This window comes from Poecile atricapillus, chromosome 6 (assembly GCF_030490865.1).
Source record: "Poecile atricapillus isolate bPoeAtr1 chromosome 6, bPoeAtr1.hap1, whole genome shotgun sequence".
Lineage (NCBI taxonomy): Eukaryota > Metazoa > Chordata > Aves > Passeriformes > Paridae > Poecile > Poecile atricapillus.
This window is the reverse complement of record NC_081254.1, coordinates 18,442,286-18,466,180: the sequence shown is the minus strand read 5'-3', so window position 1 is coordinate 18,466,180 and position 23,895 is coordinate 18,442,286. Positions and strand designations below refer to the sequence as shown.

Here is a 23,895-nt window from a genome sequence, read left to right as displayed (position 1 = left end):
TATCACAGAAAAAACATGAGAGAAGGCTCTTCAATCTATCAGGGCAAAGTATCATGAGTGCTAATGGTCAAAATAGTTTGTCCTGTCTGAATATTGCTTACCATGAAGGTAATTAATAAACAGAATAATTTCCCATCAGTTCTCTCAGAACCAGCATGCATGTATCATCACATGATACAACTTTGTCTCTCATGCTCCTGAAGTCTACAGGGGGAAATATCCTTGTGTTCAAATATTCCAAATGTGGGGGGGAAAAAAAGAGACCAAAAGCATATCCCACCTCAAGAAAGTCTACAAAAAGCTTTGGGATTTAAAAAGGCTGCCTCAAATCAGATTTTCTCTTCTTGATGCAGCTGAGGAATCCAGACATTCTCATTCAGAAGTAAAACTGTTTCAGATGCTAGCAAAAAGGAGGAGATAATCCACTCATTACCCCTTTAATCTGCTGGGCTATAGTGAGAACTCTCTCTTAAAGATCAAAGACTGAAGCCTGTTTTAAAAGGCACTGAAAAAAATCTCACGAGGGACTGCAAAGGAGCGCAGCAATGCTGTAATTAAAATGGCTGCAGTATGAGAGTGAAGGCCTTGAACCTATTTTCTGGTATTTTTTTCTTTAAAAAGGTAAGCCACAGCAATAGTGGCTATTAGCAACAGTGGCCTGGAGCTTCCCAACTCCACTAGAAATCCAGGAAAACCAGACTGCATCTCTGTGGCCTGTTACAAGCTATGGTCTTAAGTGACGCACAACGAATTGGGAAGCTGTGATAATGCCAGCCATCAGAACTAAAAGAGAGAAGCAAATTTCCCCTCCAAATCCAGAGCTAGAGATAGAACTATCCATTCAGCTTGTGTGACAAAGGTTTTGATTCCTGGGAGTTCTCAAATAAGGCTGTTTTACCCATTGGCAAATTCAGAGCTCAAGGATTACTGCAATATAAGTGAGTTACTGATAGAGGAAAAAAATTGCCAAGATCAAACTTGTGGGCAAGTAAATCATTAACTATTGGGCAAATTCTGCTACAGATTCAGAGGTCAAATCTCTCCTATAGTAATAGAAAATACAGCTGCTTTCACACTGCAGTAGCTGAGAAGTAACATATCACTGTTTCAAGCTACCTCAAGCTACCTTGTTTATACAGACAGATATAAGGGAGCACACAACCTTTTCCACCACAAGACACCTAACTGCTGTTACCTTACAATAGCTTATTCCTATGCCCACAGCTCAGTTAAAAACGTCTCCACAGCCTTAAAGAGCTTCTGGTCCACAGGTTTTAATTAGAAAAAACTTACCACTCTCACTTGCCTGTTGTATGTTCCAGTCACTAAGATTTTTTTGAGGCAACTTCGTTAGTTCTTAGTAATCTGAACCTAATTATCAACAGCACACACATTCTCCAGCTACTAGTAGAGTAACAGCTTGCTCATTTTGAGCCAAAATTATCTATATGCAAGTCTCCTTACCTCGATTGTGCTGCAAGAGGACAATAGTGGGATTGACGATTGTGGTAGAAGGATAGGCAGAGGCAGATTTGCTGATGGAAGTGATGGAGGTTGGATAGTCAGTGCCAGGCTGGGGCACTTCATTTAGCACAGGACCTGGGTCCTGAAAAGAAGAGCAACACATCATTAGCAGTACGCAGATGGGTGCTAGACTGGGAAAATCTGGAGAAAAAAAAACAACAACATTTTAGGCTGAATGAAAAGCATAATCACAACAAATTTTAGTAAAAAAGGCATAAGCACAAGTATTATCCTGCTCCTTGTACATACCCTGCTCATTGTTAATGAAATTAGTTTGCTAAGGCAGTACTATAGTTATTTGGTGTTGGGTTTCACAACTCCAACCCCAAAAGAGGGCACTAAATTAATCTAGCAGACACTTTGGAGCAAACACAAGGTGTCAGAAATGAGCAAATCTGGTTGGGGGAGGGAGGAAAGATGCACGTATCTTTCCCCTGATACATCCACATACAAACATTTGTTCCAAGAGTACTCTCCTTTCATAGCAAGTCAGACATGCAAAACTCATGCAGTTCTGGAAGGAAACAGTATTACTGCAGCTGGTTTGATAAGAAAAGTCTAAGGAATAAAGTTAGCACTGTCACTGAGGAGACAATGTGATACCTACCTGATTAAAGTAATGACATAAAAAGGCCCCAAAACTGACAGAGGGTAACAAGTAGGACTCTAGTAAGGAAGACAGTTTTGCTGCTGAAGCACAGATACCAAGCAGCTCTTGCTCTCCTAAAGCATCCATCTCCATTATTTGCTTATTTCAAACCCACCTCTGGAATCATCACAGCTCTGGCTGCTCTGTAGAAATACAGGCTGTGTCAGCAGGGAGACTTTGAAACTAGCTCACCTTTGAAAAGCCTCAGTCCCTGGATATTTGACTTCTGGTGGTGGTAAGGTGGCTAAGATAAAGAAGGGATGATAACTGAAGACTTTGTGTGCATCAGTTTAGACTGAGATTTTTCAAAGCTTCTTCAGGAATTTGGACACAAAATTACCCTTCATGGGGACTGAGCATCAAAACAAAGAGAATATGGGACAGCAAACCAAATTCCTGCACTCCCGCTGCTCCACTGTCAGACTCAAATGCTGCAAGCCACTGATCAGTAAAATCAGCTGAGCATTCAAGAGTATTTTATATTATTAAAAGAAACCCTGAATATGCCCAAAATATTGCTCCAGAAAAATCCCTACTTCCAGCTTTTTTGGCTAAGTGCAACTGCAACTCAGTGCCCTTCATACACACCAGCATCAGACCAAAGGACTTACAGCATGGGGCAGGGGACTGAACAAGGGCCAAAGTGAGGCCTGGCACCAGAACTCAGAAATAAATCATAGTGACAATTGGCCATAATCAAAACAAGCACCTACAGCTTCTCCAGCCTGGAGGGGAAATAGGGAAGAACAATCTCATTCTGTTGGATAAAGGTGATCTTGCTTCAAGCAGCAGCTGGTCAGGGCATAGACATTTCATAGGGACAGAAAAGAATCAATGGTCTTCAGGAAGAGATGTCCCCTAGAGAGAGACCAGCCCCATTTTGCTGACTGCAACAATATTCCAAATAATGCAATTAGTAAAAAGGAGGAAGAGTCAGGGGAAAGTGTGAGAATTGGCTTTGAGATTCACTTTGATAATTAAAATACAAATGAGAATCCCTCAAAGAAGAAGGATGGTGGATCAGGATAGGCTCAGCAGCCCCAGTGAAGTCACCAAAGAGCCATTTAAATCATTGTGGAAAACAGCCCGGTCACTACATGTCTGAAGTAGGCATGTCCAAAAATGTTTCAACTCTTATCTCAAGAAAGTCAGGTACAGCAAAATTTCCACTGCTCCTCTATGATTTGGATACCTCCTGGGCTTTTTTTCTGGACTCTGCAGATAGACTCCATTAAAAAAAAAACCAAACACAAAACAACCCAAAACCCCCTCCAAAACACAAACAAACAAAGAACACCAAACAAACAAAAAACAAAGTAAAACTAAAACACCAAATCCAAACTTACATTCATTGCTGTCTGCAATAAAAACCCTACCAATTTTAATAAAGGTAGAAAGGCCAATGCTGAGAACTTTTGAAATTATTATCCTTGGTTGTTTTTTTTTTTTTCATCATGAACATCATGAGAGAATGCAGTTTCTGCCGAACTTCTTCCCTGTCCTCACAAGCAAGCATAAAAAAAGGTGGCCATGGAACTTTCAAAACAAGGAGGGTAGGGTACTTTTTGCTTCCTATGCAATTTTAACTGAGAGCTACTTTTCCTCCTTGTCCTCAGGGACTTTTTAAAATAGGTGATGAGCTTAAAGAGAAACAAAACTCAAGAAGAACACAGTAAATTCCAAGTTCAAACTCTTGCGGACTGAATTATTCAAAATTTTCAAAGACAAGCAATTCCAAAATGAAGAGAAACTCTCTGCCTAACCTATCACATAGCACCTCTGTGCATGGAGGACTCTTTGTACAGTAACTGATCTTATAACTTGTAGGTCACTGGATACTGGCAGGAATCTTACACTGATTTTATCAGGGATTTGTGTGGAGACCATATGTTCTTGTGGCTCCAAGTGGAACAGAAAGCCAGACCTAACCTTTAACTGGCCTGCTGTTGTTACTTTAAAAGTTATTCAAACACAATTAAGGATGCTATAAAAAGAGCCTGAAAAGATCAGTTAGTTGCAGCTATTCAGTTTATGCAGAATTCATTATTCTGAGCAAATCCTGTGAAGACTTAAGGTGTACATCACCCAGCAGAATGGGCACAAAGGGAGACAGTCAAATGTTTTGAGAAGTCAAAGTTCAAAGCTGCACAAGGCAGGCAAACTGCATGCACTAGCACAGGACGCAAACAAGGTTTCAGTTGTCATGCTGCTGGCAGGGAATGAGTCATCACTCCTCCCTCAAGTTTAGTATTGCAAGGAGAAAGTAATTTTAATCCAGGAATACAAATTTAGGAAAAGGGCGAGGAGGGTACTTGGCAAGCTTACTGTATGTGAGATGACTCCAGTGATTTCAGGCTTCAAGTCCCTGTGCAAAGCCCCCGTGACTGGGGGGACAAGTGAAGGTGGTGATGAGAAGAATGGCAGTTTCGGGTAAACAGAGGGTAATGTGCCAGATGTGGAGGGTGCTTGGTTATGGTGGGAACCCCTCTGGAGATGTGGGGGAATGAAATCGTCTAGAGTTGGAAAAGTCAAGGGTGAGCCAGGAGAAACAATCTCAGGGAATACGGAGCCTTGCCCGAAAGGAACCAGAGGCGGTGGTGGAGTGCTGGAGCTGCCTTCTTGTTGTCTGTCTGGATTAACCTGGAGGAGGGGGACTACTATAACTCCAGGCTGAGCTGAGGTGGTGGCAGTGGCATCCTGTAGGAAACAAGGTGTTGTTATGCACTGGGGAAGAATGTTACTTTAGTCTAATGCAGCCATATGGTGTCATGCAAGGAATGTACCCAAAATGATACAAAGCCCCAGAAGATCATCTTTCCTTAAAGAGACACACTTCTTCAGGCTTGCAGCCCTGGCCTCTATGAACACAATGTTTTTTCACAAAAATCCTTATTCCCCCTCACCACCCCTCTTCTCCAGTTCTGTGTAGCAAGGCTAAATCAAACCAAAGAACAGCTCAGCATTCACCATCACTTGAGAAGCTCTAAACATTACACATTAGAGAGCTTGCTTCTTTAACGTCTCCCTAAAATAGAGATCCTCACCAGTCCAACCCAACTCCCTACAAACAACACACACACACACACACAAACACAGAGATCAACACTGAGGGGACACACATGGGGTGTTAAATATTATCAAGTAAAAGACCACAAGACTCAGGGAGGCACAATAAGTGCTGAGAAATTGAGGTAGGAGGGGAATAAAGCTTTATAGGAACATTGTAATGAAATAAAGAACTGTTCGCTCGGCTGAAAGAAAACAAGGTTATGGAGAAAACATGTACCATGCTGCGTCCCATTGCCTTGTATGGTGGCTGTCGCTGCTGAGTAAGGTAAGGCTCTTTTCTCATCCTGTCCTCTGTGGCAGCTGTGCTCTGGGGCTCTAGCACTCTGTCCCTCACAGCTTGCGGAGGTGATGACTGAGTCCGGGAGGGCTGGCCTGCACCATAACTAACTGCGTCTTTGCTGAGGACAATGTAAAAGTACGGCCTGGGAGGAATAGGAGGAGGAGGAGCAGCAGGAAGAGACTTTTCAGTGTCTGTTACAGAGGAAACAATGTTGGTGGCTGGTGCCTGAGTGAGCTCAGCGCCCAAACTGGTGCTGGCTGCTGTGTCATGTGTGGTGCCAGTGGAATTTTGAGATGCGCCTGAGCAAGTGCTGTTAGATAAACAAGCTACATATAGTTTGCTGACCTTTTTATCCGCCTTCGTCTCATGACTGGAATTCGTTCCAGCCTTACTACTGGGACCTGCCCTGTCAGGGTTGCGTTGTATGGATGATGCACCCGATGAGGAGTGACTTTCCAAGAGCGGCTGCCCAGCATGCACCTCATCTTTGGGGCCTGAAGAGGGAGAACGCCCTGCTGGCAAGCCTTGCTTCCCACTGGGGATGGCCCCATAGGGGGTAGGTGATGACAAATAACAGCGTGCACTGGTGTTTGGTGATGCACGCTGTGTGTAAGGCTTGGGTGCATTCAGGTACACACAGTCCATGATGGGCACTGGCAACAGGTTGGTCACTTTAGTGTCAGTGCGAGGACGCCATGCAAAGCTTTCCTCTTTGGGAAGCGGAGGACGGGGAGGAGCAAGGGCCTGATCAGGCAGAGTCAAGAAGGTAGGAAGGAGAGAGGAAGCAGCATCAAATGAAAGGAAAAAGGAAGGAAAAAAAATTAAATTCTCAGAATGAATTTGATCATTAGACTTGGGTTAAGCAGGTTTTAATACAGCAAGAATAAAAAGCAAATACAGTATCTGGAAGGCCAGTGCAGAACTCATTCACATCCATCATCTCACACATTCTTTCTTAGCACAGCTCAATGAAGCACACAAACTTAACCCAGCCCTCAAGTACCTGCCTACATGTTTCTTTCTCTGTGCTCAATAATTCTCACTACTGTATTGTTTCAAGAGGACTGCACAGTAACACCCACCATGCCCCTGGGAAAGCCTCAGTCAAGATTTAACATCATGGCTAATTTAATTCAGTCTCATGCTTGTGTAACTAAACACTTCTCAGCACTAAGGACATTTGAACTGCAAAGCCCAATTCAGAGTTCTAGGCCATCTCTGCATGTTAAGTGCACTGCTGAAAAGTGAACATTGCCAAGTTTCACCATTGCTAATGAAAGCAGACATCATGTGAGTGCTGTAACCTACCACAGCTGGTCAAGTAAAAAGTCAGCATTTTTCTTCATTCTAAAGGCCAGCTCCTCAAGTCTCTTTAGGATTTTTCCATCCTGAAAATGCTTTCAGGAAGACCAGAATAATTTAAAGTTTCTTGAGGAATGGAGATCATGAGAATTTGCCTCCAGAATTAAGGTCCCCAAGAGAGAAATCCTGCTTCCAGTAAATAATAAGAAAACTTTACTGGTTTTAGTACTTGGCAATATATAGCTTGCTAACTCCAAATCACCTGCCTACTGCAACTCAAATTACAGTGAATTTTTTTGAAAGCCAAACTTTTGAGATAAAGTAGCAATACAGAGGTTTCATTTGATTTATTGCTTTTTTGCCAGTAGCTGAAAACCATGATCTACTGGAAAAAAGACAATACCCACCTGGTGAACAGCGGCTCCCTGGATGTTTGCAAATTAACCCTTTGGAGACTGTGAAAGTTGGTTTTACAAACACCCTGTTGTCATATCTTTATGGGCAAAGGCTGTCTAAACCACTGCTATAAATGTCAAAACCAGAGAATGAAGACGCCTTAAAAGCTTGCAACATTCAAATCTGGAAAGAGATATCCTTTAAAAGTCATCCACATATGACAAGTTGTGGCAAGCACCTATTCTTGTTACATGGATACAGATGTAGAAAAGTTTCATAAAATTAAATTTTGCTGTTCCAAAATCTGCTGTCCTCATGCTGCCCCTCTGCCCCTTCCACCCTTCCCTGAACCATAAGGGAGTGGAAAGGTGGGTTGGTTAGTGCTGTTGTAAAGGGCTTCTGCCTCTGAACAGGTTCATCCCTTTTGGAATTTCTTCCATTTCAGCTGACAAATACTGTAACAAATTCTATTATATTCTGTAACAAATACTATGTGCATCAGTGCTCTCTCTGTTCATCAGCAAGATCAGGAAAGGACTATACCTCTAAGTACTGAGCAGAAATGGGTCTCTCTTCAGGGTGCTGCTCCTTCCCACACCTTCACTGGAGCTATTCCTTCTTCCACTCTCACCTATGGTACCTGGCCTGTAGCATTACTAAAGGGACCCTGGTGATGGGAGTAGTCATGCTGATAGGGGACTAGGCTTTAAAGGGACTCTGTTCCACACAAGAATCCAGCTTCTAATGAAGGGTTTCCTTACCAGCTTCCAGACTGCTTCTGTGCAGACTGAGCACCCAAAAAAAAAATTTAAAAATTGCACTTCTCTACTTCTCTTAGCAGACTGACTCCAACAATTTACCTTCAGGTACAAATAACCTTTCTCTTGTTGGCTTCTATCAGTTACAGTGTTAAAACTAAAAGGCATTTCCCCAGTATTTTATTTTTAATGTAGGGTGCAACTCTGATTTCAACCTACAGCAATTTCTAGGAAATAAACCAGCATAAAATACAAAATAATTACAGATGATTACTTCACCTTTTTTCTTGCAAATAGCGATTTCCTCTTCCTTCATCCACGCACGAAACACTGTGGTGTGCCTGAATACATGAGCTCCACAACACTTTGCTGACATTAGTGTTGCCCCCATTTTAAAGTTAGAAAATGCTGAGGCACAGCAACTTACCCATCTGCCGCCAAGTTTGGAGTTCAGCCCAGGACTCCTGATCACAAATCCAGTGCTTGAACCCAGATGATCACCCTCAGGGTCACAGAAGAAAGGCTTACCTGTGGCTTGCTGTCTGAAGAAAGGTTTGGACGCACACTCCGATAACCCTTGGCAGCCAGAGAAGACGGCTGGGCATCCCCATTGGCATCAGTGTTAGACGACGACCTCCAATCGTCTGCGAGGGGAAAGAAAACTCAGATCACAGATTCCCCCCAGTTGCAGGACAAGTCAAAAGAGGGGACTTTTTTCTTCCTTCCCCCACCCTTTCTTTTTTTTCCCCCAGGCAACAAGAAATAATTCCAATAAAGCAACGGAAGTAACAACAGACGCAGCCAATGTTTATACCTGTTTCTGAGTTTTCTGGCTCCAGACCTAAGTGTTTCACAGAAAGGAAGGACAGAGGAGTTGGGGGTGGAGGATAGGCATAGAGGAAAAGAAAGGGGAAAAAAATAAACCATTACATTTCCAGAAAACATGTACCAATTGAAGTTACGAGTCAAGCTACTTCATTTCACACATAAAATGCTTTCTGACAGGGCTGTGTAATTACCATAGAGACTGGCCCTAAACATGATGTCCTCCTTGTTTCTGACCTTTGTAAACACAAGGCAATTCATTCAGAGCAATGAAGAAACAATTGTTCATTGACATTCTTATTTCAGAGGCAAAAAGGCTGCCCAGCTAGCTACTTTCTAAAGCTGCAGCTTGACATCCAGACACCACAAATTACTGGAAATGTAGGGACCCTGCATTCAGATTATGAAGACATATCTATCCTTAACAACATCACCACATGTGATTGAGATAAAGGATTGCCAACAAATAGATCAAGTTTTGCAGACTAAGTGCACAAAGGGAGTTAAAAGATATAACATCACTTTACAACCCAGTCCCTGCAGCTACAGGCAGTGGTCTCATCACATATTTTTACCCACTTCCCACTGGGCTCCTCCCCACCCTGTACCCATTTTGCTGTTTAAGTTATATGCACAAAGCTCTTCCAGCTCCAAAGTACATTTCATAAAGCGATTGAGAGAGAAAGGAAAAGAAGTATTAATGAACTGATTTCCATAGTAATGGGTCCATTGCCATTCAAGCTGTTGGAAATTTATGAAGCCATCAACAGAAAGGAGAGAGGCAACAGTAGGGGGTAGGAGTGAAGAAACAGAGAAAGGCAAGAATAAAAAGAGGGTAGGTCATGGGTGGAGCAGAACGGGAGAAGACAGAGCAGAAAGTGGCACATTAGGGCTAGGATTAATGGAATTGCACTTTTCCCAACAATACAGTCAGAAACGATGTATGCTTTCCTTTCAGTAGCATGTTTTACCCCCTCCCCCTTAACGGCATCTTGCCTTTGGGAGTTCATCCTCTTTGCCAAACCCACGACACTGGCCAGGTTTGTTATGCTTTGCCTGTCTCCTACAATTAAGTAATTACACGTCTGCTACTGAAAGACGGCAGAGCTCCGTGGGGACGCTGTCCATCTGGGGAGACGCTATCTCCGCTTCCCTGACAACCCAGCTGAATGCTGCAGTGGCAGTAGCACCACTCAACTTTCTGTTCCACCTCATGCCTGGGATAAAAGGAGGTGACACAGGCTGCCCTGGGGGCAGTGGGGGTGGGCGAGGAAGAAAGAAAAGGACTGAGAGTTTTTGGTGCTCCTGACAAACTTCAGTCAATGACTGAGTGGTCATGAAACCTGCGCTAGGAGTCAGTCTCTCTACTGGTCTGGTCCTTTCAAGAGGTTTCCAACTATGCTATGGAATTCTGGGCTTTAAATCATAATTATAACGTAAGCCCACGACCCTGGACTGACCTGTCTTGAGGTTACTGCGAGTAACAGATTCCAGTTAACTTTCCACAACTTACTTTCAGGTTGCTCAACATCCTGAGGACATGGTGAAGTGATATTTCGATTCCCTTCATAGGATGGAGTTGCACGGAGGGTTACAGCTCCTTTTCCACTGCAGACTTTCGTGGGATCCATTTCTACAGGAAATGCACATGCACAGAAGAAACACATAGAAAGGGATGATGCTATCATAGCTATCAGAGCTCTAGAGTAATTTTAGCATGGCTGCCTCCAGGTGAATCAATCTAGTAATGTCTGTGCAGATGAAGATTAGCTCTGTATTTAAAGCATTGAGAAATCAAAGCAGTTTTATATTCATGTAATCGATGAATGTAGCGGTTAAGGTCTGAGTTATTGCAACAGAGCTGAGAAAAAAGGGGGAAAAAGAGTGAACCAAAGGTCACAGGTCCATTTACTTTATTTGTTCTACTTTTTACAGAGATACTGTGCTAGCAAGGACAGTCTACCATTACACCTGTGGCTCTGCTATAGAGACATTCCAGTGACACAGTGCACACACTTTGTGTGCCAAAGCTTAAAAATGCCTTTTGCGGAGGACTGAAAGAGGAAAAAAAAAAAATAGACTTCTGACCACTGGAAGATAAAATCTCGTAACGATGCTGAATACAATCTAAAGGCAAGGCACTGCAAGGCATCTCTCTGTGATCTCCCCGTTTCATTTCAGTGTTTCACCTTCTGACAAAGGAACCCAAATCTTAGAAAGTAGAAGGAGATTTAACACATGCCTATTAAGATCAACCTGTGAGCCAGATAGCAGATCATGCCAGTGTCCTTGCTGAGGCACAGTTCAGCACAGCTTCTGTGCAGGCTTACCTTTGTGTATTTCAGTCCACGATCTGGGTTTTCTCCTCCTGTCATCCTATTAAGTAATAACAAACCAGTACTTCAAAGCTACCTCTCTTTCTTCCCCTACTTAAAATATTTCTAGAGAGCTGTTTCTCTTAAGATACCTCTGGAAAGTATAAGCCTGAAAAGTGTCTTGTTTCTCTAGGCTACTTCCACACACATCACCTCCTCTTCTCATGCACTATTAGGGACCCTGCAGCTGCCATCAGACTTCACTTACCTACACAGAGGTACCAGCCCCACCATGACTGCACAGGGAGTGGGAAGAAATACTGAGTGCAGGCTCCATTACACAATTGACAACACAATAATTTTTATCTTTATGGGTTGAGGATCATGATATCTATGCATGGGGAAGGATGCAGCTCTTCTCCAGGAACTGCTATGATAACAAAAATGATGCCTTCATGCTGGACAGAGGGGGCAAAGGCTGTTGTTCCTTATCAAGACAACAGCCCACATTTGTGCAGATCAGTATTCCCTGGCTGACTTCAGCCTCACCAAATCCATACCAGTACAGTGCCTACAGACCATGGTAACACCCTAAGGTTGCAAACCACAGCCAGTGAGGCCACAGTGTGGGGAAACATCAATATGCCAGATGGACAATGGCAGTAAGAGGAGAAATTCAATGAATACCAAGGTCCTATCTCTCACTGAAAGCCCTCTGTGCTGGAATCTCCACTGCTGAAGCCCTTACTTACATGGGTTTCCAATACTTTAGGGATTTCACAAAAAGCAGTTTCAGATCCATACTTAATAAAAAGGATGGAGTAAGTAAGAAAGCAGAGGATACTTTCCTATAGTTCAGCCTTTAGCTAACTGAGGCAAAATTGAGGCAGCATCTGTGAGGGAAAAGACTATCCACACATATCAAAAGCTGTTTCATCCTTAAATATACCACACCTGATTGCAACTTAAGGTCACACACATTCCCGGTGAAATAGAAGCTGACTTCTCTGACTGATTTTTGCATGGTTCAGGTAGGGCCAGGATTCCTTTTGCCCAAGACTGCAGTTCTGGCTGTCATTCACATCTGCACAGCACAACATAGAACCCAAGGACTCTATGAACTGACTTTCAAACCACAGGACAAAGATTTGAGCTCTGAGACTCCAATTTTAAGAGTGCTGTAACTGTAAATCACAGACACGAAGCTGAGAGTCACTGGGCCTGATATAAACATCCACAAAGTGTGAAGGGTACCTGTCCTCCTATGACCCTATGCCTACATTTGCTTCACAGGCACTGGAGAGAAATGGAAACAGAACTCAACATCTATGACATGTCAAAACAATACTTTCATGATATTGGAGAAGAATCAAATTTGGGAATCAATGCATTTTTTTTATTCTCCATACAACAGATTAAACCTGTATACTGAACCAAAAGAATAAGAGTCCCTAAAATAATGTTCTGAACTAAAAAAAAAAATAAATTAAAATGCTTTGAAAATACTTGAAAATAAAATCTTGACAGACTGTCTCACCTTGGGTGGTGAAAACATGTCTAGAATGATGAATTCCCTCACAAATGATAGAAAATAAGAATCTGAATCTCTCAGTATAGAAATCCAGCAGCTAGTAATAAACAGGACATTAGCAGTGTACTAGTCCAACAAAGCACATGTGTGACAGATTAGGAGAGACAAGCAGTATCAGCTACACTAGTCTGACTGTCCAAATCCAGCAAAGTACAAGCACAATCTTGTACTTCTAGTGGGGAAGCATGAGCCTGGGGAGAGGGTGACAGACAGCCTAACATTGTTACTTACTCACATGTGGATTAAATTCAGTGCATGTACAGAAAAACGAAACCATACCACCAATGTTGAACTATGGTTGAACCATTTGTTTTCATAAAGACCAAAGATATGAGGAAACATTCTTTGGTTCTTCAGAAGTTTGGTTCAAAATGAGTCTATAATAATAATAATAACAGTATTTTTCATACTCGAGCATTAGTAGAAGAGCTTACAATGATCCCAGATTCAAGCAGACACAATTATGTCTGCAGAAGAGCAGCATAATTGAGAACAGTGTATTGTGCCATCAAGAGCTAACTGCATTACCTACTGATGAAATCTGCAGCTCTGGGAGGACTGAGAGGAGAACGAAGCTGAGAATTAGCCAAAGCATGTGGGTGAAGCAGAGAGACAATGATACAGAGAAGAGAGACAATGATGGCTAACTAACACATGGCAGGGGAGGAAAGAAGATACCTGTAGGCAGCACTAGGTGAGGAGAACTTTTCACTTTCTTCACAGGGATTATTTTAACGGCAGAAATAGAACGTGTACATAAAGGGACGTCAACAGCTGCAAACACAAAAGTGTAAATGGCACATCCAAAAAGGAAAGAACAGAGTTTGGGATGCATGCCACAAAATTTTCTAACGTATTTAGAGACACAATAGGAGGAAATTCAAATACAAAAGCAGTCTAGAGAGCAATGATGCAACTGTTAAAAATATCCCTTCATTTGCCCTAATTCAGGATGTGTCTGTTTTATGCAGCACACAGAACTGCTTAGTGAATGGACTAATGCTAACTGCCACTATGCTGCAGGCATAGTTTTTAGTTTTTAGAAGGCATACAAAAATTTTAGTGTAATCATTTAACTGAGGTACACTACATGCAAAAATAAAAATGTTAAGTAAAACATTAATATGGTTCAGTGAAAACAAAATAAAGTGAAAAAAACCTCAAGTACTGAAAGGCTGAGAGAAGACTATTCAACTAAAAGAATATTAAACATTACATAAATTCTGAATTTTATGGCTTATTTTTTACAAGTTCAACAACAGAAGGAAGTGAAATAATATTGAAAAAGGTCCCATGCTAAAGGGTAGCATCCATATAGCCATTTCAGAAAAAAAAAATCCATCCATATAAACAGTAAATTGAAGAGATTTCTACCTGACTTCATCAGCTAGCACACTAACTATACTACATGTGGTAAAATTGGGGAAAACCATACATAGCACTATGCAAAATTCTAGCAATTGTTACAAAACTGTTCAAATCAATGGGTACAAAGAGGGGTCATTGTGAAAAAGGCAGTTCTATTCAGAGGTGAAGCTCAACAGGAGCTGCCAAGATAAACACCTTGTATATCATGACTCTACCAGCATAATTTGAGTAGTGGTCTTGATTTCTGCAGAGCCAGGATTTTCTTCTATTAAACCTGTTGCCTGTATGTATTAGCTGGAAAATTATAGATGTCTTGTCACATTCCTGCCATCTCTCTCATGCCTGTAAAATCAGGAGTAAGAGGAACCGCATTTCTAATACTTTACAGACTAACACTGAGCACTGGGCCAGCTTGAGAGAGGCATTGACATCAGGGTGGTGTGTACACCCCCTCTTGTGGCAGATCTTTCTGATACTCAGCAGAACTAGAAGGCACAGATTTCACAACCTAGAAAATGAGTCTCAAGCAGCAAAAGCCTGGGCAAAGAGCCTGACAGAATTTTTGAAAAATTAAAAAAATCCTTAGTTTTTAATTTGATAGGATTGTTTAATTTTATTTTTCTAAAAGAGGAACTGAAATCAAACCCTGTTTTCCGTTCTTCCTGAGCAGAGGCCCTGTGAATACAACAGATCTCAAATCAAACAGTCTGTGGCTTAGGAAACAATCGTGATTCTGTTCTGCTTTGAAACTGACTGAATTCATCCATGCCCAATGCAGTCAAAATACTAACCGCTATAAAAAGGCATCAAAGGAAAAGAAAGGAAATTAAACCAACAGAAAATCAACCCATACCCACATACTTTCACCCTGCCAAAACAGACACAGGCACTCTACAAAACTGAATGCTATAAAAGCACACTGCAAACCAGCTGATGTTAACATGAAGACTGTTAAGATTGTTTAGATGTTTTTTCATCACTTAAATGGTTAGTTCCTGCCCTTTAATCCCAGACTCTAACCCTCACCTCTCCCTTAAGTTAACCCAGTTCACACACAGGCACCACAAACCCATGCTGTCTCAACTCACTAAGATACTGATTCGCAGGTGCTCACAAGTAGTGTACAGCTTTCCTCAAAACAGCACTAAAAATATACAAAGAAGCAAGTCCAGCCTGCCACTTTAATGAGACAAAGAACACTTGTTGAGCTAAGAAATGCTGCTGCTACTAGCATGGTGCAGTACAAGGCTTTTCTTGTGTCAGTCGCCAAGTGAACTAAATTTGGAAGCCCCCGCAGTAGTGAATTGCCGGGAAAACCAAGCACATCACCAGCTGACATGCGGGAGGAGCTGTGGAGGTGTCCCTGGAGATCTTAACCCACCTTTTTCTTGTCCATTGCTGCTCAGCCCATTGACAACAGTTTTTGCAACATCAATTTCTTCATGCTCTGAAAGACAAATGAAGTGGTTTTCAATAAAGATTTCTGCATGTCTACAAGGTCTTCAGCTGACAGGAATAAAACCAGCTCTTGTAAATTCAGGGAAACACAGGAGACAGTGCTAGAAAAAAGCTCCAAAGGTCATCTAAAGCCCTGTTTCTGAACCATGAATGAAACAAACCTACCTCTGTCACTCCTGACAAATGTTTGCCTAACAAGTTCTTACAAACTTCCAGCACCACCCTAATGCAACCCATTCCAGTGCTTCCCAGCTGGTAAGCTTATCAGTGCTCACACTGAATTCCCAGGTCATGTTTTTCTGGACTCTCTTCAAATAGTTCACATTTTTCTCAAAACATTGTACCAAAACCAGGACATGATACCCCAGCTGAGACTTGCTAAGATGTAAAATTAAGTGGGAATACCAGTCTACAGATCTTACATAGGGCACTTCAAGTCTGGAATCTGCTTTATTTTTCACTCTGATTTAGCCTGTTACCCAGACAAGCCCAGAAGTTTTCCTCTTCCTGGTCCCTTGTTTTCCTTTGAACAGCTGATTTTTCCTATCCAAATGTCAAATTATGTTTTAATCTCTACTAAAATATATCAAATTCTGATTTTTTTTTTAGGTTATCAGTAATTTTGAATTCTTATATTTGACACTGAAATAAGCTGAAGGACCTACTCCAGTCCAATATGTTTCTAGCTACTTTTTGGGCTAAAATTCAAGCAACAAATGTGAATAATTGAATCAGAAACAGACAGGAATATTAGTAGGAAGAAAAAGGAAGGCAAATGAGTGCAAGTAGAAAACAACACACTTACCAGAGCTCATTGTAGCAGAAGGATTTGCCTTTTTCACTTCTGGATTTTGTTTATGTCTGTTTAAAGGGAAAGGCAGAATGATGACATGATGTTTCATGTCTGCCCAGACAGTACTGGACACAATGCTGAACATGCACCACAAGAGTCAAGGTAACATTCATAGTTTCTTAAAAAAATTACTTTCAAGTGCCAAGTGGATTCATGCCAAGCACCAGATACATTTTTTGCTGACAATTATCAGAAATTAAAGATTATTTCTACCCAATATAAGCACTGCTTCCAGACTTTAAGATTAATCTTCATACAAAATTGAAAGACAGTCATTTAAGTCTAAGAGTCTATTAAGGGCAAAGTGCAAGTCTGACTAGTTTCTAATATATAAAATGTGCATCACCTTTATGAGAATTAAAAAAAATCAAAGCAACACTAAAAGCTAAACTAAAACCCTCAAATTAGAGCTTTTCCATATTTCAAGGCAATCTGCTGCTCATATCAAAGCTAGTCTTGCCTTTGAAAGATATAACAATACAGAAGAGATGCACTTGTTAAAATGCATATTATAACTTCTGCACCAATCACTTCCAGTGCGATGCTGCTGATATTTTCAGGACCAGTCTGCAGTAAGTGAAACATGAAAGCTGGAAGCTTTAATTCTCCTGGTACCAAAGGCAGAGAAATTGCCAACTCAAGAGAAAAAATACCAGATGGGGATCAAAAGAAGAAGTCAGTTTTCATGGTGATGCCAGTCTGTGGAGGACAACTGTGACACCTATCTGTCCTCACTCCTGTGGACTTGATACCTGCAGCAAACAGGTTTCAATGTCACAGATGTTGGTTTAAATAGCCAAAGAACATTTCTACAAAAATAAAAAAAATGTATGCTTGACAAGATTTCTCAAGTCTCTAAAGTCCTAGGTTAAATTAAAAGTCCTTTAATTTTGTGTTCCAATCCCCGCCTCTCTCTGCCAAGAAGTTAGCCCCAAAGAAAGTGAGATCAAGTGTAGCTCCAGACAATTAATGGCTTTTGTGACACAAATAGAAATATGCATCTGAAATCACAAGATCATGCAAAACCAAGAACCCTAGCCTGAGAAGTACAGGAAGCAAGAAACTAAACAACAGAGTTGGAAATACTTTTCCTTTTACATGAACTGGAAGCAGCAGTGGAACATTGTAAGAAGTGAAAATTCCCTTCAGGGAATTGAATTTGTTCTCCTGCCTCAAGCGTCCCCTTCTTAACCAGCATTTGTTTAATGCCAGCCAGAATGTAATAAGCATATTCAACAGACACTCAAAAGGAAAGAAAACCCAACTAGCAAGTATAGTGAAGATGAATTTATAAAATGAGACAATATCTGGGCTCGCCAACAAGCCACCCTAGGAAAAGCTGCCAACACTTAGTTGTTTAAATATTTCCTTCAATAAAATACCCACATAAGATACATATTGTGGGTTTATGAAGGCTCAGCAGGATTCAGCCTAGCTCCAAGTTGATCCCAGTAAAATACAATGTAAAGTGGAGGGTACAGTATAAAACCAGTCAACAACAAAAGCTGAGGCAAACTTGAAAGGTTGGCTGCTCGATTTTGCTTGCCCATACACTATCTGCTTTTTGTTTCTACCATTTCATACTAGAAGTGAGTCCCTAAAATAGTAATGGTTGACACAGCCTGAAAATGTAGACAAACATACTTTGTAATAATGCTCCTTCTGATCTCTGTACGTTTCCGTTCCAGAAAGATGCCTTAGTTCAAGCAAATCGAAAAGAAATAGTCTAAAATTATGTTATCCAGCCTAGGGAGATTTGTAGCAATATCATGCTCTTCTACACATAGAAAAATGTTACCTATTAAACTCACTGGGATAAATACCAGTCCTTCCATGGGGCCAGGAGAAAACCACAAGAAGGGGCAGTACTGCAGTAAATATCAACTCAGCTTTAGGATCAACCTCTCTCTGAAGTTCAGGAGGGTGCTGATATCCAGATGTTTTAACCCAGCACTGGCCTTCCCCATGGGCTTCATGCAAGTCAACACAAAATTTCTTCCACTCCAAACATCCCCAAGAGGTTGCAATGCTTTCCTCTGGTATACAAGAGTAAAAAGGAGTGGGAAAAAATAATTCAGTCTATTACCTTTTTAGGAGAAGAAAGAAGATTTACTGGCTATAATGGCTGGGCAAAGGCAGGGTCCACTTGCTGCAATGCCAGAGCAACACTTCCCCTCCCACAATGGCAGTATCTGAGCAACTAAATTTGTGACCACATGCTTCATCCTTTTTAAGTCTCATCTGTTCAGAAACACTGACCTCACAACTGCCACAAAACTCTGATTTCAGTGATGTCTTTTTGATTCAAGTCTTGACATTGCTTACAGCGTGAAGTGCTGACCTTCACTGCATTAAGAAAAGCACTTAGGGAAGAATTCACACAAAAAAGAAGCATCATTATTGAGCACTAATAGATTAAATTACTTTTTACAAACAAGTGATTTGAGGATAAAAATAAAGTGATAATTAAAGAAGATTGCTAAAATTAAATGAAAGATGTGTACAAACTCATTTGATCTAGATTGGATCTGGAAAAATTACTTTTCCACATAGCTCCACACTTACTAGCAATTATGGAATTCAATTAAAATAACAAGCATCCAGTGTTAACTTACTGTGAAACTAATCAGCTTCCTTCAAGCACTCAAACACGTGCTTAGTGCAAGTTCCCATACACAGAATAGATTCAGCATGCTGAGGGTGAGAGTAACTAATCCTGCATCCTCGTGTTGGTCAAACTCCAGAAACTCCATTTAAAAGTTGATTTTGAGCAGTTGAGAATCTGCACACAGATCTGCTGCATGCAAGCAGAAATAACTCCTGTTTAGATCGACAAAATTAAGGTGCACGTTTGGAGTTGAGAACATGCTTTGGCAACTTATTGCATCAGGGCTACAGAGTTATTCTACCTGTATTCCATATACTTGACCCAAATCACAGACTGAAGTCCTATTAGGCCTATCTCAGTCCTAAGACTGCTCTTGGGACCGGATGGACAGTCCAGCCAGAGAACACATCTGGCTCCATGGCGCTGGTGCAGCCAAGCGTTGGCCTGTAACAGTTGGGAAGGCACATGCTGTAAGCCAGTGTGCTATGGAAATTTGGATGGTACATCCTTAGGCAGATTAGTCCCTGTCAGGTTGGGCAGACAGGTTGTTCCTGGAAACAGGTGGGTCTGGAATCATTTGCTGCTCCCAGCTCCCCCCAACAACTTTCTGTAAACATGGCCAAGCCATTCCTGTAGACACATGCAGTATGCACAGCAGTACTTCAAAAGGGAGCGTTTCAAAGGGAACCAAGAATTAGGTCCCCCATGTCAGTGTTAAAAACAGAGAATTCCCTATTGCCAGTTCAGGCAAAGAAAAAGAGAAAAATACTAGAAAAAGTACTCCAAAGCAAAATAGCCACGTGTCTCCTTCCAGCTCCAACCAGCTAACCAGTGTGTCCTCGCTAGACTGGAATTAGTGTCTATCCTGAAACGCGACAGACATAGCAACAAAGGCCTCAAAACTTCACACATGCAAAACACAATGAAAGGTAACGAATTCCTCATGGCATAAGCCAGCAGCTATAACCCTGAACATGCCAATGTCCATATGTAACACCCACCAACTCCTTGTCAGTTCAGTTCTACCTCTAGAGAGATGTTTAACTTCTCCTTCCTCCCTTCCACCCCCAGCACATTTCTCCAAGGCTGCAGTCCCTTCCCTACTTGGTGTGGAAAAGAGAGCAGTGTGTTCAGAAGCCTATTTAGGAGGAATGCAGATAAGTGGCAACCACTTCTGTACAGCCTGTCTGGATTATCTCACATGCTCTAAAGGTTTGAATACTCCCCCTACAAAGGCAGGGGGTAACAAACAGCTCATTAATAGTTCTGAGCAAGGACACATGCTCTTAAGTCACTGGTATCTCAGCTAAGAGTTGCAGGCAGTGGTTATTTTTGGTGGTATAATGTGAGTGTGGGGAAAAGAAACTTCCTTTCTTCCCTTGCTATTATTGACAGCTTCAGTGACTCACATAGGATTTTGAAACAATTGCTAGACATGAGATGAATATTCAAAACTTATTGTGCTGGTCCTTTATATTCCTGAGATGTAGATGCCTTTATTTTTCTCAGTTTCAAGTTTTTTACATTTTCAAAGTTTTCCCTCTAAATACAAGAGCTTTAAGTGTTTTGTGGCTGCATTTAAATGGAAAATCCAATTCTTATTTATACTAGTATAAAGAAGAAGTTGAGGCTATCAGGAAAAATTGTAAGCTTTCAAACTGAAAGAATGATCAGCAATCACAAAACTTACTTTTCACCAGGTCAGGTCTTACACATCACTGACAGCACTCCTTTGTTTCACCCTGGCTTAGACCCTTTCTCACAATGCCATCGGTGTCCCTGACCCCAATGCTCCTCTTCAGCATGTCAGCAATATGAAGCCCCAAATCTGGAAAGTGGGCAAAAAGCTGCACTGCAGTCAGTGCCTCCCACCAGCAGGTTCCTCTGCTTAAAGAAACTTGCTGGAAAACACATCTCCTGTGCACTTCTCACCTTGCATCACATAAAACGTGACAAGAAAAAAAAAACAACTTAGAATGGAGCAGGCAGTTCAGGTTAACCCAGGCAATCAGTTCTCTCTTCAACTATCATTATTCTTTTAATCTGGAATACTGAAATACGTTGTCTGTCATTTTTATTTTATGGGTCAAAGTACATCCTGTCATTCTTTCAGAAGACATTATGCTCCTAAGAATAAAAGTTATGAAAAGACTATGAGTAAGCAAGCAGTGCACATAGAATAATTACATCCATTCTGTACAAGACAACAGCTTCCACACACTCTTCAGCAAGTGTTAAGACAGCAGAGAGAGAGCACTGAAAGCTCATTAAATGAAACAAATGGCATCATTACACACCAGCTTGGATAAGGTGTTCTTATAAATAATTGAACTTACAGCTGTTACAATAAATAAACACAGCACATTTCAAATGCAATACTGCTTCCTTTTTTTCTTTAAATGTAGTGTCTGTTGCCTTCCAAATTGGCAAATTTAAGTTATCTGGGGCATAGGTGCCAGTTTCTGTGCAATATATAAGGAATGTGCCTCTCTTAATAATAAAAGTTAAATAGGAAATGTAAACTAGGAGATACAGCTTTAAGAACTCAGAGATGCTTTTGAACTAAGTCATCATACAGTCATCAACTTCAGAGTAAACAGTTTACTGCAACCTGAGTTAACTCAGTTCAAGGTCACCACTTGTAGAGCAGGGGGCAGAAAAGAATCTCCTGGGTCATCCAGCCTACTCCCCTGCTATTGCAGGCAACTGTGTCATACAACCCTGTGCAAGAACACTTCACATTCCAGCTTAAAACTGCTAAAGTTTCCCACCTCCACTGCTCTTCCTGGAAGCCTGCTCCAGAACTCATTCCTCTTATGGCATGAATGCTGTTTCTCATTTGTGACCTAAATTAAATTCATGAGCAGCTACAGCTAAATTGTTTTGTACCAACACAATTTTTCTGTTTAAGGAGGTCTTCCTCCTTGTACTCAACCCTACCCTTGCATTTTTAGAAAGCAATTGCACCTCTGAGTCTTCCTTTTGCAAGTCTGTAAACAAGCATTCCCAAAGAAATTGGCTGGCATGCTGTCACCCATCTCATTAAAATCTGGCAAATAGTGAAAGACTTTAAAAGGTTGGCAGGCCAAAGTCTAAACTCCACTTAACATCACAAAGTCAGCAAGCAAAGCCTACAGCCAACATGCCCAACAGCTGAGCAGCAAGGTTGAAAGGTAAAACATCTCTTTTTGTACGTTCTAACTCTGACCTGTACACTAAAATGAATTCCATGATTAGTGCTAGTTCAGATAATCATTTGATGTCTATAGGAACCTCCCTGCAAAGAAACAGACTGGAAAAAATTCATACTAGCCACTAAACCTTCATTAAACAACACTGACTTGTACTTGGAAGACTGTGTGGATGAAAGGTGGCTCCTGCTTGAGCCATCAACCTCCTGCTCTGCTGCAGACCCAGGGCTTGAAAAGCAGCCATTCACGAGGTTGATTGGCTCACAGCAGACTCGACATGTGGTTTACCACCAGGTCCCTCTGGATAAGTAACTGCTCACATCCCAGCCTCACAGTCAAAAAACATTTATTCTCCTGACAACAAACTCTAAATACATTGTAAGTGAGCTTTGACTTCCTCCTGAGTCTGTCATGGCTGCCCTCTGTCTTCAGTATTTGATGGCTGAGATATGGTGACAGTAGCCCTGGCCCATGTATCATGGGTGTCAGCTGAAGAAACAAATGCCTTTCTGCCACACCCATACACCCAAGCAACTCACAGGAACATTTTGAAACTTCAGAAAGAAAAACAAAATTTTCCAGGATATTTTAAATAAAATCTCATCTCCATCTTAACAGAAGACACAAAAGCATAGCACTTGACAGCAGCAGAAGTTGAGATTTCTGTTCAGATTTATCTGCAATATGTATGATCACATCTCATAGATGGAAGCACTTTACAAACGAGCTGATGCACATCCTATAAAAGGGAGTTCACTGGGCACACCTCTCAGGCTGCCAGTTCCAGGGAAAGCTGTAAACCACTTAACAGCATACCTCAACCTGGGACTGTTCAGGACACTTAACTGAGACTCACATAGGAACTGGGGCAAGGAGCACACAACTACTGAAACTGGAATTTATTTACAGGTACAGGGTAATTCGCTCCATGACACCCGATTTACCTTTGTTGCAAAAGGAAAACCTTTCAACCTGCAATGACCACACCAATCCAAGAGGATGCTGGTTTCATACTTCAGCTGAAAGAAATGGAGGATTCATTGAGTTCAAGCTGTTGTGAGACTATTTGTAAGAGCTGTGCAGCTGGGGTGCTCTGGGTACTGCACCTAACTCTCTGTAGACCTCTGATATGGGGCCACTTGTGCCTCAGCAGAACAATTGCTGTAAATAAATAGACCCAAATTCCAGAAGCCCTAATTATGTATAACAATGAATCCATTCAGCTGACTGCAGGATTGAGGGACACAAACACTGCATTGCATTTACTACAGTGAATGGCATTCTATAAATACAAATCAATTAGATCATCTAAACAACGTCCAGCAGCTTCGCTTGCACGATTTTGTGTAACAAAGACTACAAAGGCTGTCTTCACCTCTATCACACACTCTCAGACAGAAAAGTAGTAAATAAGAGGAAGTTGCATTAAGCAGAAATACTAATTAGAGAATGACTAGTGTCTCAAAGTTCAAATCCAGTTTACAAACATTTCACAAAACTTAGGGTAGACAGAAGACTCTGATGCACCTTTGACATATAAAGCAGAAGCTTTAGATACTTCAAAGTTATAGACCAGCTTATACCATTCCAGACACCTCCTGAAATTCCCAGTTGTGTAAGGCAGAGGAATTGTGCAGGCCTGAATGAGCGCTCTCTGCGGCAATCATACCAAATGTTAATTCTTAATTACAACCTCTTCTAGCACTAG

The 23,895-nt window shown here is 41.4% G+C and overlaps 1 protein-coding gene across 50 annotated transcripts in view; it reads right to left on the bottom strand.

Moving 5' to 3' along the window:
- Positions 1–23,895, bottom strand: part of SORBS1 (sorbin and SH3 domain containing 1) — a 161,081-nt gene that overhangs the window by 48,066 nt on the left and 89,120 nt on the right. For 22 of the 50 annotated variants that reach the window (XM_058841482.1, XM_058841483.1, XM_058841484.1 and 19 more), the window contains 9 exons: positions 16,341–16,396; positions 15,459–15,524; positions 13,388–13,483; positions 10,317–10,436; positions 8,793–8,819; positions 8,507–8,622; positions 5,460–6,266; positions 4,499–4,870; positions 1,465–1,606 (listed from right to left, as the gene is read on the bottom strand). In XM_058841482.1, coding sequence (XP_058697465.1) covers positions 1,465–1,606; positions 4,499–4,870; positions 5,460–6,266; positions 8,507–8,622; positions 8,793–8,819; positions 10,317–10,436; positions 13,388–13,483; positions 15,459–15,524; positions 16,341–16,350 — 1,756 coding nt within the window. In that variant the 5' untranslated portion in view covers positions 16,351–16,396. Of the gene's footprint in view, positions 1–1,464; positions 1,607–4,498; positions 4,871–5,459; positions 6,267–8,506; positions 8,623–8,792; positions 8,820–10,316; positions 10,437–13,387; positions 13,484–15,165; positions 15,222–15,458; positions 15,525–16,340; positions 16,397–23,895 lie in introns of all 50 variants that reach the window. The other 28 variants (XM_058841517.1, XM_058841529.1, XM_058841503.1 and 25 more) reach the window with 12 other exon arrangements.